Below are 16,404 nucleotides of genomic sequence, written 5' to 3'. Positions count from 1 at the left end.
TTCACTGCATGGGTGGCCTGATTACTCTGTAATGTTTGTGGCATTTAAATAAAACATTACGTACAAAATGTGTATCTAAAGTGTACATTTTCAAAATTACATTGAGAGTGCTATATCCTATAAAGTAGTAGGAGAGCAATCTTCTTTTATTTCCTCAGGATTTACGACTTCTGAGTTTCTCTCTGAAAGCGGCACAGCACAGCATTGTTCCCTGTCTGTCATACACTGCATATCCATTTCCAGACTTGCAAGATCAGAAGCTCCTACTCAGGAAGGTGGGGGTTCAGAACAGTCAGAGGCATGGAGGCGTGTACAGGTTTTAAAAAAAGAAACACTTAAAATGATCACTGCTCAGATTTCACAGTTGATATATTTTTGAAATTTCAAACAATATTAAAGCTACACAGTGATGTTGCTTTCCAAAAGGGGACCTAAGTTAAACAAGATAGAGGATCATCGTCCCAAAGCCATGGCACTTGATAATCCAGCAGGGTACCACAGTGAATGCCAGTTTGCACCGAGCTAACTGAAACCTTAGGACTTCTTGTTACTGGAAGAAGAGAATACTGAATAGCATGCTCCTGCAGAAAATTCTACTGAGTTCTTCAATCACAGTTAAATTTAGAATTGAAGTTTGAGCTATGCAGAGTAGGCTTTCCTGTCTATCTGAAGCATGCCTACACTTATCACCAAAAGCAGGTGTATTTGCAAAGTAAACACAGCATTTCAAACGCAGGGATCTCACGAGGCAAAACCAAAACTCTCCGCACAAATTTGTTACAACCACTTCTATCTGCAAGGAGGGCCATAAATACAATTTGCTTTACAAAGACAAGTGGAATCGCTATTTAGGCCTCATTATTCAAAAATTTGAGTTATCTCTTCACTTTGCCACCTGCCTCCATGGTTTCCAGACCTGTTGGAGCAGCCGAGTTGAAGATTAGGGACAAGTTGGAAATTTTCTTAACCTGTTGGCAGCAGTCACCACGTAGAAATGTTTCTTGAGATGCAAGAGAAAAAACAAAAAGGCATGTTTTTAGACCACTTGCTGTAGAAAGGAACAATGAGGGAATTTAAGAGGGTCTAAGCACTTGGTTTCACTTAAAAATTATCATTGCAAGAGGAAAAGTGATTTCTAGAGTTCTGGTGGAGCAGTCACATGACTTGCAGGGGCATGTGGGAGGTAAACACGGAGTGAGATGATGCAATCATGCCCCCCCCCCATCCATGAAAAGCACAGCACCTTACAAGGATATTTCTCAAACTGGGATTCACAACCCACCAGCTGATCTTGAACCCAAATTTGTGGGCATTTGTGGGCTGTGAACAGTACCTTATTTAACGAAACTAATGCCACAACTTAGAAAATGCCAGAGTGTTTCACGGACTGTTGGATGACACATGTTTGCGCAGCTGTATGAACTGCCTCCCAGGTAGAACATTTCAGTTTAGTTTTTAGTGAGGGTCTGAGCCATTACGAAAATGTTGGAAAGCCATTTCCCCAGATGGCAACTGCTTTTTAGCTAGGTTTTTTTTTTTTTTGTAGAGCTTTGTAAGGCTTTCAATCCATCACTTCCGGAACGTGTGGTGGGACAGACAACTGCAAGAACTTCACTACCACAGCCCTTGGGAACATGCTCAGCTCCGCCCTACCGCATGAAGTGACGCATGCAAGGGACTCTGAACTAAATATCATTTTAAGCCAGTTATTTTTGGTTTTGTGGCATCTTAAAATCAAGCCAGTTTTTTGACATGGGAGCGATTTGTTACCCGCCTCCCAATAATCTTCCTATTTAGAATCCAAATGTAAGTAAACACATAGTTACAATTCTGTCAAAAGCAGTTTAAGATGACTGTCGCCTTGACACAAAGTGAAGCCCATTACCTTCCATTTCCTCTGGGCTGTATACTTCTGCAGCAGCACTTGGGACTTGAGGCGGACTTTGGATTTAGAAGCTTTGGCGGGCAGGTGATTGAGCCACTCGTGTTTCAGGCACTGTGTGGCACTCATTCTGCAGCTGTGAAGTCAAACAGCAGTGGAGACTTTTAGCGGGGGTTGCCTTTTCTAGTTGTCCCAAAATCTGTTCAGTTGGGTAAGAAATCTGAGTCATTGGAAAGTATGAATCATTGAAGCAGACTCATGCTGTGCCCCAGGAAGGGAACTCCTTGTATGAAAAGTTCCCCTCCTTAAAACTGCCAGAACACCATCAGCAAAGTGTCCCTGACCTCCGCAAGGAATATCTCCCGGCGAGGACACTGGCCTTCGGCAGGCCCGCCTGGAACTGCTCAGCACAACAAAGACTCGGGGTGGATGTTTGGTCCCACAGTTAGGACACCACTTAGGCGCAGTGTCTGGGTTGGAGTCCCCGCTCTGTTCTCAGTCCCAGCTTCCTGCGGTGTGTACGCTGGGAGACAGTGGGTGTGATGGCTCAAGTACTTGGGTTCCTGCCATCCACATGAGAAACAGAGCTGAGAGCTCTGGCTTCAGCATGGTTCAGCCCTGGCTGTTAGGGGAATCTGGGATGTGATCTAGAAAATGGGAGTTTTCTCTGTCTGCCTTTCAAATAAATAAAAATAAACAAAATGTTTTTAAGGATTAAGCTGCTTCCTATGTTGCCATTGTCTCTTATGAGCACTGGTTAAGTCCCAGCTCTCCATTTCCAATCAGTTCCCCGTTAATGTACCTAGGAAACCAACAGATGACAGGAGACCAAGAAGGAATTCCAGGCTCCTGATTTTGGACTGGTCTAGCCCTGGTCTTGTAGCCATTTGGGTGTTGAACCAACAGATGGAAAATTCTTCTCTCTCTTTGCCACTATGCCTTTCAAATAAATGTCTTTAACAAATTAAAAAAAAAAAAAACTAAAAAGTAGACTTGAAAGAAGCTCATTTATTTTTGACTGCAATGTCAACTAGTATACCTAACTTCTCACAAATCAGAATGATAACAAAGCTGTGAATGTCAGGGATCTGTGGGTGGTGTTGGAGCTCAGATTCTGGAGTCTTAATCCTGGGTTAGTAAATTCCTTTGGTTATTTTCCATTCTTACTTTATTGCCTGAGTATCAAAAATCTCAATGGCTCTACTATGACTTGGATGCAACTGCTTCTATTTTATTTTTTATTTTACTTACATAAGTATTTTCTTTATACTTGAAAGGCAGAATTACAGAGAGGAGAGACAGAGAAAGATATTCCATCCACTAGTTTACTCCCCAAATGGCCTAAATAGACAGAATTGAGCTAATCTAATCCTGGAACCAAGACCTTCTCCCAAGCCTCCATGTGAGTAGGGAGCCCCAAGGATTTGAGCCATCCTCTGCTCTTTTCCCAGGCCAAAAGCAGGAAACTGGATTGGAAAGGAGTAGCTGGGACACAAACTGTCGCCCATATGGAATACCAGCACTGCAGGCAGAGGCTTAGCCTGTTGTACCATAGTGCTGATCCTAAATGTAACAATTGAAGTCTATACAGCTTTCCTCATAGAGATGAGGTGTTTAGACCTTTGTTATGAAGAATAATGTCTTTGTGTCTAAACTTCTCTTCAAGATTAGCCTATTATAAATGACAATTTAGAAATGAGATTCATTTGTAAATGTGTTCCTTTTAAAATTTTACCGAGATTTTATAATCCCAGTGGTTTCTTGAAACTGATTTCCTTTGTCCATTTGTTTATTCCTTTTATTGTTTCCAAATGAAGAACTCCAGAACAAAATTTGCCCCTTGGAGGAAAGGCCCTTTGACCTCAGCAGTCCTGCTTCACACCCAGCCCAGGGTCACCATCAGAACAGAGCATGCGTGACACGCTGTCAAGAGACCTCTTCTCTTTGACCAGCAGCCGGGAAACAAAGTCCTTGGCCTCCTCCGACAGTCCTTCAAAGGTGTCAGCGTCGAAATCCCAGCTACAGTTCACGATGAAGTTCATGGTTTCTGCATCTGTTTCCCCTAGAAACGGGGACAAGCCACTGAGTCTGCAGAAGAGAGAAAGGACCATCACCATCCAGAAGCCATGTTTGCCAGCAGGCATCAAGAGAAGGGAGAGGAAGCTTCTAAGGCCCAAGCTGATCTAATCCAGGATGCTTGGAAAAAAAAACCAGCCTCCTCCTTCTGCACGAAATACAGTCCAGTGTGCTCCTCAATGAAAGAAGTGGAAAGAGTGAAACTCGGAAGGCAGGAAGCATGTTCAGAGCAAACTTCCATTCAGGCTCACGACCGAAATGAGGGCCCAACTCAGTGTCTAGTTATCAAGTACATCTTGATTTGATTTAAAAATTGCTTTTCATGTGTCCGAGACAGCCAAGTTCATTTAGATACTACCCAGGCCTCCAGCCGTGAAAACTGGCTTGATTAGCCTTCTGCCACAGTGAGGACCTGGAGGCAAGAGAAGCTCAGGATCTGGCTTTGGGGCACTAAACTTTTCCAACTGGCATAACACACGTGCATGCACGCAAGCACACGTACACACACACAATGTAGCAGTGATAAATAATGATAAGCCTAGAGGCAAAGTGTGACTCTATTGGGCCTTGAGCAAGAAGGAAACAGCATGCAGAGCGGGAAGCAGCAAGGGTAGACAGTAGGGCAAGCAACATCCAGCTCACCCAGTGTCGCCGACCTACAAGCAACACTAGTGACGAGGCATACACACAAAAATCTGGAAAACAGGAACCGGAACCGGAACCTTTATTGCAAAAAGCGGGCTGCTTATATACAGCTCTCCACCAGTCACTTCTTGTGTGTCCACTCGGGGCTACCTGATAGGCCAGTAGCAATGGCATAATCTCAGCGAGGCCATCAGCCTATCCCTGTGACTTCCTGTTTGCCTACTGGCGGAACCAACCCCGCCTCGTGGCCCTGGGCCAGCCACCATCTTGCAACGGCTTTTCATACATGTGGGGGCAGCTCCAGTGTACTGCTCCCCACAACCCAGCCTCCCCCTCACATCTGCAGTGCACCCCAGCCCCACCTGAACTTCACTTGTCTACCAACCCAGAAACAAGAGGAGATGAATGAGAACTGATGGTCAATTCCCCAAGTCATTCCTCCACAAATGGAATAACCCTGAGTAGACGTCTCATGATGGATCCCACAGTTCTCCAGCAGAAATGGCACCAGTTGCCCCCAGATGGGTCTTATTGCTGAGTCACGAACACCTTCAGCTATTTCAGTTACGACTGATACCTGAGAGCCGATGATGAAGACGCTCAGCCCAGGTCTGGATCTATTGATACTAAGAAATGAGACACGTAGACCTCTGTTCTGAGGGGTAACATGCACGTCTCACTTACTTCTACACTGACTCACAGCTGAAAACTTGAGGGATTAGGATCAACTGTAAATACGGTACTTGGCTTACATGCCTGTAGCTGGCTGCTTTTCCTTTCCCATCCCACTACCCTGTGCGCCTACTGGTGTTTCCTTGGAACAAGGTAAAACGGAGGACCCCAGGACCCTCCACACTCACAGCATGTAAGTGATGACGCCCACACTCCACATGTCAGTGGGGAAGGAGACAAACTCATAGTTGACAACTTCTGGGGCCAGGAACTCAGGTGTGCCAAAGTTGACCTTCAACTTTTCCCGCGGCTTGTACCTAGAGAAGGGAGTTACAAAGGTGCAGGGTAGTGAGACTGGGACTAATTCCCGGTGGGAGGAGACATTCCCTGGCTCTTCCTGTCACTCAGGCTGCCTGGACCTCCTGCCCACATCACGCAGGTCACATGACAGGCCCCAAATACCTCAGAATCAGAAAGTGCCCTCATTCTCCAGGATTTTCCAATCTGAAAAGAAGAGATCAAGATGCCTTACTCAGCATCCCCACAGGGATGGATATTAAACAAAAAAAAATTAAAAAGAAAATAGCAAGTAATGACTGGGATGTGGAAAAATCAAAAATCTTGTGCACCTTCGGTGGGAAAGTAAAATAGGGCAACTATTGTGGTTACTTACTGAAAACAGTATGGTGGTTTCATTAAAAAAAATAAATAAAATCTAGAGCTATCGTATGATTGAGCATTTCCAACTTAGAGCGTGTCATTCTCAACAGAATTGAAAGCAGATTCACCAAAACATGTTTGTATAGCCTTATGCATAGCATTACACACAACAGCTAAAAGGACGAAGTTACTCAAGTGTTCACTGACAGATGGGTAAATAAACAAAATACAGTATAAACATGAAATGGAATGTTATTCAGCCTCAAAAAAGAAGGAAAGACATTATGAGATTAATGAATTAAGCCAGGCACAAAAAAAAATGTTGCATAATCCTGCTGCTACAAGCCTCCCAAGAAGTCACATTTACAGAGTCAAAAAGTAAAAAGGTGCTTGCCTGGGTCTGGGGAACAGACAAAAAATGAGAAGGTATTAATTAATAGTTGCAGAATCACATCTTTACCAAAGAAAAAGTTCTGAAGATTGGTTGCTCAACAATGTGAAAATCCTGAACACATAAAAATTAAGATGGTACATTTTTCTTCCTAAACTAATTAACTCATTTATTTCTTTTGAATTAAAAAAAGTAATTATGATGTTTAACACATTGTTTGGATATATGTATGACATCATATGTTTATTACTTTGTGGTAAGAACATTTAAAATTTATTCTCTGAGCAAGCTTCAAGTATACTACATTGCTGTTAAATGTAGTAACCCCACTGTCCAATGTATCTCTTGAACTCATTTCTCTTGTCTAACTGAAAACATTCTTCTGTCCTTTAACCAGGGCCTCAGCAGTGCCACACTGGCCTGTGTCTTACCAACACCATCAACTTTCTGTCTCTTCGAGTTCACCTTTTTTAGGCTCTGTGTGTGAGATCATAGGGTGTTATTTTTTTGAAAGACTTCTTCTTTTTTTTTTTTAAATTGCGAAGTCAGATAGACAGAGAGGAGGAGAGACAGAGAGGAAGCTCTTTCATCTGATGATTCACTCCCCAAGTGACCACAACAGCCAGTGCTGCGCCAATCTGAAACCAGGAGCCAGGAACTTCCTCCAGATCTCTCACACAGGTGCAGGATCTCAAGGCTTTGGGCCGTCCTTGACTGCTTTCCCAGGCCTCAAGCAGGGAGCTGGGTGGGAAGTGGAGCTGCTGAGATTAGAACCAGTGCCCATATGGGATCCCGGCGCACTCATGGCACGGACTTTAGCCAAGCCCAGTGTTCTCTGCCTGACTTCTTCTTCTTAACACAATATCATCCATGTTGTTGCCTATGACAGGGTTTCCTTCTTTTTAAAGCTGAACACTATTCAATTGTATTCTATGCATTCAGCTTTGCCATTCATCCATTGGTGATAACCTGTATATTTGTTATTAGAATCAAGATAAAAGAATTAGACAAGTTCTGGTCATGAAGTTTCACAAGAGGCTGCCACTGTGGTTCTAGACCCTGCCTGGGAAGCAGGTGTGAGACACCAGCAGAGGCTAAGCAAGGAGAATTGCTCTGCCTCCGTGGGAATGAGGCTTTCCCTCTCTGCTTATGAATACAGTGAGGGAACCCATAAACTCATAATTTTTTTTTAAAGATTTATTTTTATTATTTTTTATTGGAAAGGCGGATATACAGAGAGGAGAGACAGAGAAGAAGATCTTCCGTCCGATGATTCACTCCCTAAGTGAGCACAACGGCCGATGCTATGCCGATCCGAAGCCAGGAGCCTCTTCCGGGTCTCCCACGCGGGTGCAGGGTCCCAAAGCTTTGGACCGTCCTCGACTGCTTTCCCGGGCCACAAGCAGGGAGCTGGAAGGGAAGCGGGGCTGCCGGGATAGAACCGGCGCCCATATGGGATCCTGGGCGTGCAAGGTGAGGACCTTAACCACTTGCGCCACCGTGCTGGGCCCAACTCATAATTTTTTAAAAGATTTATTTCTTTTTATTGAAAAGGCAGATTTACAGAACAAAGGAGAGACAGAAAGATCTTCCATCCACTGGTTTACCCCCCAAGTGGCTGGAGCTGAGCTGATCTGAAACCAGGAACTTGGAACTTCTGGGTCTCCCATGTGGGTTCAGGGGTTGTCCTCTACTGCTTTCCCAGGCCACGAGCAGGGAGATGGATGGAAAGTGGAGCAGCTAGGACATGAACCAGCACCCATATGGGGTCCTTGTGTGTGCAAGGTGAGGATTTAACCACTGAGCCACTGTGCCAGGCCCAAATCTCATAATTTATTTGAGGGAAAGTTATGAAGTAACAAAAAACAAACAACAACAACAACAACAACAAAACCTTCAGCAAGAGGAGCTGCAAGACCTACCCAAAAATATGTGATTCCCACAGAAAAATCATTCTTGGAGGAAACAGAATTCTCAAGGAAGCCTGGAAGCTGGCATACAACCTTGCCATGTGTACGACTTGTGAATGCTTGGTAGCCATGCAGCAGCCCTGACAAGGCCAGGACCCTGTTACTAACCACTTCTAAGAACCCACACTGCTGTGGGTAAGAGCTCTACATAGGCGCTCTACTCACCTTCCATGACTGGGTAGGATGGACAGTAAAACCACACTTATCTCACCAGGCATCTTAAGGGAACTGAAGCTCTCTTAAATTATATACATTTTGGGAAGTAAAACTTGAGAACCAAACCACCCTCAGAGCATGATCTTGCACTGTTCATGCATTATCCCATTCAGCTCTTACAACTGCCTCTCTGATGTGTTGCCATTTTAGCCATACTCAACCCAGTCCTTGTGGCTCCAGAGCCACTGACCCACAAAAACACCCAACACTATCATTAAGGTGCTTTCATATTTAACCCAGTCATCTCCCCCAGGGCAGGGCTGGTGATCCTGGATACACTGCACAGGCCAACACAGCCTGGTCCCAGGGAGCCTGGGAAATCAACGGAATTGCAGCCCTGCATCAAGCAACCCCTTAAACTGCCACTTCCCTCTCTTCTCTAGCAGGTGGATTGGAGCTCTGCTAACGCACAGCATTCTAGACAGAAGTGGAGCCCTCATCATGAAGCCATCTCCTGCAGCAAGGCCCATCTTCAGGGCCAAGGCTAGTAGCCTCTACATGCAAGAGCTTTCCTGTACTCTCTCAGAACTGAAGGACTGGCAGGTCAGTGTCTAACCAGGCTCGGGATACCTACAAGGAGTCCCCATCGAATTCTGTCCAAGTGTCAGAATAAACTTCTCTTACCTTCTGGCCAGACCAAAGTCAATGATCTTAATCTGATGTCCTGTCTGATTGACACACAGAATGTTCTCTGGCTGGGAAAGAAAGAGAATTCTGCTTAGTCCAATGAACAACTATGGAGATCCATAGCTCCTACACTTACTTATTTGTCTTACAACCCACAGTTTCCCAGCCTCTGGAGATCAATGACTCAGGGAAGCCCTGCAGGGACCAGAGGGAGTCAGGACTGGTGAGATGTGAAGGAGTGGAGTGAACTGGGGAGCCAGAGGAATCTTGCCTTGCACCAAAGGGCAGCCCCCACTTGACTCCAGCCACCAGTCACCATGCAGGAGCACAGGCACAATTGCCAGTCTCTCACAAGCTGCCATAAATTCAGCATTTCATCTGAAAATACCATGCTTCTAAATGTTTATGGCTCCATAAAAAGTCAAACACACATTCATTAAGCAGGACACCCAAACAGAACACCACTGTGATGCTGATTTGCCCAACAACTGTTAGCTGGGGCGAGTGCTCCCAGCCCTGGCTGCACATGGGAATATCAGGGAAACTCTGTAGAAGTCTGAGTGCCCAGGCCCCAACCCTGACCAATGACATCAGCATCTCAGAGGTGAGCATCACTGGCCTGATCAGGAGAGGGCTGCTAAATGTCCACCTGACTTTTTGCTGTGATAGCTGAGAGCCATGGAATGTGCAATGGTGGCCTTGACACATCTCCTTTATGTATTTCAGGTAACCACTTTCCCTTCCAGGCTTATAAGCAGCCTGGCAAATGGGAAGGGTTCTCTCTTTCTCTCTCTGTTCCCATGGACACAAGACAGAAGGCTTCAACTACATTGGAATCAAACCAGAACATGTCGGCATTATAGCCAGTCAGCATGGTTCTGGTACATCTATATTCCGCCCCACCGGTGTGCATCAAAGATTAGCCCAGTATGTTGCAGTGCCTCTGTTCTGCAGGGCTTGGACTGGCTCCCTGCTTGTGGCCTGAGGGGAAGCAACAGAGGATGGTCCTGATTCAGAAACTCCAACCACCCACCTGGGAGACCTGACTGGAGCTCCTGGCTCCTGGCTCTGGGCTGGTCCATCCTTGGCTGTTGCCATCATCTATGGGGTAGGCTAGAGGAATGGAAGATCTCTTTCTTCCCCCCTCTCTCTCTAACTCTTTCAAACAAATAAAAATGATTTTTTAAAAAAATTTATCATTTCAAATTATGTAATTCAGCAATTTTTTAGTCTTTTCTTAGATTTGTATACTAGCATTATCCTTTCAGAAGATTTTCATTCCTTCACACACACACACACACACACAAAACCACATCCATCATCAGTCATTCTTTATTCCTCCTGCAACCCAGAGCTCCAAGAACTGTTATTATATTTTCTTCTCCTATGTATCTGCCTATTCTAGTTACTTTATATAAATGTGATCATACAATATGTATATGATTTTATGACTGGCTATAATTTTTTCAAGGTTCATCCATGTTATAATAAATACTCATTTTCACTCCTAAACAATATTTGATGCCATTTTTTTCATCTATTCACTAGTTAATTAACATCCAGGTAGTTTCCACTTTTGGCTACTGTGTGTAAAACTGCAAAGAACATCTGTAGACAAGGTTTTGTGTCCATCTGTTTCATTGTTTTAAATATATACTCAGACCAGAAAATACTGGGTCATATGAGAATTCTATATTTACTGTTTTAGGAAATCCCTGTTTGTCTTTCTTATAAATATACAACATTTTATCTTTTAATTGTGAGAAAGAAGGCGAGACAGAGAGAGAGAGAGAAAAATTTTCCATCCGAGGTTCAGTCTCCAAATGGCCACAGCCAGGTAGGTCTGGGCCAGGCTGAAGCCAGGACTGAGATGCTCCATCTTGGTCTCCCATGTGGGGACAAGAGCCCCCCGGAACTTGGTCCATCTGCCATGACCTTCTCAGATACACTAGCACTAAGATCAATCCAGAGCAGAGTATTGAGGACTCAACTCTGACATGGGATACCAACAACTTAGGCAGCAATTTATCCTACTGCATGGTAACACTGGTTCCCAAACTGTTTTTGACATTGGATGTGACAGTGTGTGATGGCCATGTCCTCCACCTTTCTCTCCCTTGGTCAGCCCTCAGCCTCTGTCCCTGCTAGCCCAAGCACCATGTCTTCAATTAATTTGCAGAATTTCAATGGAGAGGTATTTGAAGTTGAGATGGAAATTGCCAAACAATCTGTGACTATCAGGACCATAACGGGAGATTGTGGAATGAATGATGAAGGTGATGACCCAGTTCCTCTATAAACACTCCTGCAGAGGTATTAGAAATGGCATTCAGCCACCACTCCTGAAGGCGAAGAAAAGTGAGCGGATGTTATCCCAGACCAAGAATTCCTCAAAATTGACCAAGGACAACACTTCTTAGTTTTTCTGGCTGCAAACTACATACAGCAAAAGTCTTCTTGGTCTGCCTGTCTGATCTAGGGGGAAATTCCTGGGGAAATTTCCAAGACCTTCCAAACAAGCAGACTGTACTGAAGAAGAGGAAGAGCAGACAGAACCAGTGGGGTGAAGGGAAGCGAGATGCTGTGCTGGACACAGTGCCACTTGCAGCATTGTTCTAAATGCTGGTTGCACTGTTCTGTCCATTTTGGGCAGACTAGACAAAGGCAGCAAACCGCCACTTTCAGCAGAATCTTGTCCTCACTGCCCGCACGCTCTGCGTAGACATTCAGATGTAGACTGACTGACTTCCAGTATGAGCCAAAGTTCCTATTTTCCTTGCTCTGCAGGGAACTGAACTGTGTGTTCTCTATAGAAAGCAGCATTTCGGCCTTTCCCTCTTTTTGTAAAACAAATTGCTTCTTGGTTTATTGTCCAGTTAACTTGAGTGGTTGTTTTTTTTTTTTTAAGTTGGAACTGTAAATAAAATAACTTTCAAAAAGTTTTCCAAGATAGAATTAAGAAAATGTTCTCTGTAGTCACGAATTGGAGCTGGAAAGAGGATATTAGGAAGTATGACTGGTATTGCTTAGCTTATACGTAGCAGCACTCCGTTAAGGGGGTCTGAGGACTTGATTTTATGTTTTAATCCTCTCAGTTTTGAACATATTGCCTAGAAGAATCAGTTAGTACTTGGTGTGCGTGTGTGTCTTTAGGGGAAGTAGATAAATATAAATATGCAATCAGTGGATAGCCAAGACTTTCTATTCTATGCATTTTTATTTCTCATTTGGCCGGTCTAGTGAATTTGAAATGGTATTCTGAGTTACATTTTCCTAACGATGTTCAGAATCTTTACATGTGCTTACTAGCATTGTGTATCTCCGTTGATAAATGTGTATTAAAATCCTTTCACTGTTTTTTAAGTTATCTATGATTGAGTTGCAAGTGTTCTCTATATCCTAGAAACAGATTGTGTATCATACAGACGATTTGAAAATCTTTTCTCCAATCCTGTGAGCTGTCATTTCACTTTCTTGATCATGTTCTTTGAAGCACAATGGTTTTAATTTTGATAAAGTATAATTTATCTATTTTTACTTTCTTATGTTTTAGGTGCTATATCTAGGAATCCATTGCCAAATCTAAGATTACAAAGGTTTATTCCTCTGTGTTTTAAGAATTGTAGAGTTTTAGTTTTTATATTTAGGTCAGTGACCCATCCTGAATTCATCTTTGTATGTGGTGTGAGGTGTGTGGCTTTATTCTTCAGATATCTAGCGTGATGTCCCCACAACATTTAGTTAAAAATACCTTTTTCTCCATAGAATAGTTATCATAGCAGTATCGGAGTCGATCAGTCACACACGTAAGGGTTTCTCTTTGGACTCTCCACCGTCCTCTGTGTTTCTGTCCTTGCACTAGGACTCCTGTGACTTTAGCAGCTTCCAAGAAAGTTTTGGAATCAGGAAATGGGAGACCACCAACTGTCCTTGCTCAAGTCTGTTTTTGCAACTCTGGGTCCTTGCATTCCTACCTGAAGTTTGAAATCAGTTTGTTAAATGCTCTACTAAACGAAAAAGGTGGAGCAGTGGACACAACATGTAAAAGGAGAATAAGGTAGCACATTTGGTGCTGTAGCAGAAGCATAGAACTAACTGGACAACTACCCCAAACAAATGATGACAGCAAAAAATTTCAGTGAATGGAGTCAATGGACATTGGGAGGATGACATCATCCTCAGATGGGTGAAATTGGCAACATTTCAGAACTCTATCCAAACCACGTGGACAGAACTCTCAGAGTATGTACACATTGAGACCCTGGGTTGATATGAGGTTCCTCATCCCTGGGTACTGGGATGTATGGAAAGTTGTGAGTGGTATTCCCCTTTGCTTCTCCCCTTCCCCCAGAAACAACAAGAAGAAATAGCAAATTTGGAAGCAACAAATTCACCCTAAACCTTGATCCTTGATCCTTCCCACCCTGATCAACCATGTAATCAATATTTTTAAAAATAATAAATGATTATCAGTTCATTAAAATCTGAAAAAATCCAATCAGGATTATGATAAAAAATAATGTTGAATTTGTAGATCAATTGGGGGAATATCGTCACTTCGGTGGTATTACCTCTTCCAACCCATAACAACCGGAATTCTTATGCATTAAGTCATTTTATTTTTTTTTCAAAATTGCTTTGTAGTTATCAGAGTTTGTCTTGCACTTACTTTGCTAAATTTATTCCTAAGTATTTTATTCTTTTTAAAAAAGATCTATCTTACTTTAACTTGAAAAAGTTACAGAGGGAGGGAAAGACAGGGAGAGCTATTCTGTCTGCTGGTTCATTGGCCTCAATGGCCAGAGTTGGGCTGGGATGAGGCTGGGAGCCCAGAGCTTCTTTCTGGCCTCTCACATGGGTGCAGGGCCCCAAGGCCTTGAGCCATCCCCCACTGGCCATTATTAGGGAGCTTGGTTGGAAATGGAGAAGCTGAACAAGTCAGTTTCTATGTGGGATGTCAGTGTCACAGGAAGAGGATTAACTTGCTATGCGACCACTCCAGCTCCAGTATTTTATCCTTTTGATACTATTGCAAGTGGAATTGTTTTTCTATTTTGATTTATGGATTGCATACCGCTAGTGTTTAGAAATATAACAAACGGGCCTGGCACAGTAGCTTAGTGGCTAACTTCCTTGCCTTGCACACGTCAGGATCCCATATAGGCCTCACTTCCCTCCCAGCTCCCTGCCTGTAGCCTGGAAAAGCTGTTGAGAATGATTCAAAGCCTTGGGACCCTGCACCCATATAGAAGACCTGGAAGAAGCTCCTGGCTCCTGGCTTTGGATTGGCGCAACTTCAGTCATTGCAGCTGCTTGGGCAGTGAACCAGTGGATGGAAGATCTTTCTCTCTGTCTCTTCTCCTCTCTGTATATCTGACTTTGCAATAAAAAAATAAAATAAATCTTTAAAAAAAGAAATATAACACACTTTTTTTTTTACAGTTGTCCTACAACTTTGCCTAATTTATTAATTCTAACATTTCCTCTCCTGAGGATTTTCTCTGTACAAGATCCTATCGTCTGTACCTTTTACTTCTTCCTTTCCAATATGGATGTCTTCTATATCTTTGCATGCCTAATTGTCTTGGTCAGAGCTTCTAATAGAATGTTTAGCGGAAATGGCAAAAACAGACATCAACTGTCTCATTGCCGATCTTACAGGGAAAGCTCTAAGTCTCCTACTGATAAAAGCTTAGTATTAGCAAGGCCAGCATTGTGGCACAGTGGGTAAAGCTATTACCTGTGATGCTGACATCCTATAAAGTGCTTGTTTGAAACCTGACTGCCTCACTTAATAATATATTTTATTTTAACTCTATATATATGAAATTTTATCATTCCAATGATTATCAATATTTTAAAAATCAATGAGAGATTGTCCATCATTTTCATACTAAATCTTTGAAATGCAGTTTGTATCTTCTATGTGAAGTGTATATCAATTCACATCCTAAGTTTTCATCAGAAATATTTGAACTGTATTTAAATTCCATGAAATCTACAGTTGGAAAATACACTAACATATCTGTTGTTCCAAACATACCAAACTTTTCAAATAACCAAAGCAAGTGTCAATTTTAAATGAATTAAAATGAATAAAATTTAAAGTTCATTTCCTCAGCCTAACAAACCACATTTCAAGTGCTCTACAGCCACGTAGGGCTGATGGCTATTATATCAGACAATCCAACGCTGAAGCCCTTTCTTCATAGTTTAAAGTCTATTTACTTATTTCCATTTACTTGAAAGGCAGAGTGACAGGAAGAGTTCTTCCACCCTCTGGTTCACTCCTCATATCCCTGTAATAGCCAGAGTTGGGCCAGGCCAAAGCCAGGAGACTCTTACATGTGTGGCCAGGACTCAAGTATTTGGGCCATTTTGCTCTCTCCTTAGCAAGAAGCTGGATCAGAAGCTTCCAGAGACAGGATTCCATCATAGGGATTCTGATATGGGAAAAAGGTGACCCAAGTATGACTTAACCAACCCTCACAATTCTCTTAGCAGATAGGTACTGTGAAGTTACTTAACCAGGACTCACAACCAGACAAGGGCAGAACCAACATAAGGTCTGCTCTTGGCTCTGAAATGGGCCTCAACTCTCTACCTGAGCTGTTTACTGCGTAGTCACAGGAATTTCTCAAAAGTTGGTCCTTGACCCAGAATCATAAAGTGGATCACTGAGCTCTCCCCAACTGTCCATTCCACAAGAGAAGCTGGTCTTGAATTTGCTCTAGTGAGCAGCAAAAATCTGAGGCCCACCATCTACACCATGTTTCTGAGTATCCCAATGTCACAGTCTGATGTTAATCAAGAAAGGAGGTTCAAAGCGCAAGGAGCACCCCACAAGTGCGGCCAACTCAGTTCCCATCTTTTGCAGGGAACCACTGAAATTCTTCCCTGTCCTCAAACGGCTGGTAGGCAAATACCTGTTGGCACAATGGAATGGAAAAACCACAGGAATAGTCACTAGGAATCACATGTTTGCCACCATCCAGGAGCTGTGCCCAGGACTCCTGGGAGTGAAAGGAGAGTGGGTAAGAGGATAATCAATGGAATATCACATAGCGCTTAGAATGAGAGAAGATCTCCAGTGTGTTGTTAGCTGGAGAAGCAAGCTTCAAAGCCACATGGATCCTATGTGCTCCTATCCTTGGAGCATTTGTATGTCATGGGCATTGCACATAGTACACCTCTCAACATGAAGACTTCACTGGGCAGAACCCTCACCATCTATTCTTACACCACTATGTTGGCTCTATATACTT

At 43.3% G+C, this 16,404-nt stretch overlaps 1 protein-coding gene across 1 annotated transcript in view; it reads right to left on the bottom strand.

Annotated features, from left to right (window-relative positions):
• Nucleotides 1–356: 356 nt before the first annotated feature.
• The window catches only part of MYLK3 (myosin light chain kinase 3), a 34,018-nt gene continuing 17,970 nt past the window's right edge, over nt 357–16,404 (bottom strand). Inside the window, exons 9-13 of the mRNA XM_040982766.1 lie at nt 9,137–9,207; nt 5,464–5,592; nt 3,818–3,970; nt 1,886–2,018; nt 357–1,000 (exon numbers count right to left, since the gene is read on the bottom strand). Of these exons, the coding sequence (XP_040838700.1) occupies nt 941–1,000; nt 1,886–2,018; nt 3,818–3,970; nt 5,464–5,592; nt 9,137–9,207 (546 nt within the window). The 3' untranslated portion in view covers nt 357–940. The remainder of the gene's footprint in view (nt 1,001–1,885; nt 2,019–3,817; nt 3,971–5,463; nt 5,593–9,136; nt 9,208–16,404) is intronic.

The sequence above is a fragment of the Ochotona curzoniae genome, unplaced genomic scaffold, assembly GCF_017591425.1.
Source record: "Ochotona curzoniae isolate NIBS_2020 unplaced genomic scaffold, NIBS_Ocur_1.0 contig_3622, whole genome shotgun sequence".
NCBI lineage: Eukaryota > Metazoa > Chordata > Mammalia > Lagomorpha > Ochotonidae > Ochotona > Ochotona curzoniae.
This window is presented reverse-complemented; position numbering and strand designations above follow the sequence as displayed.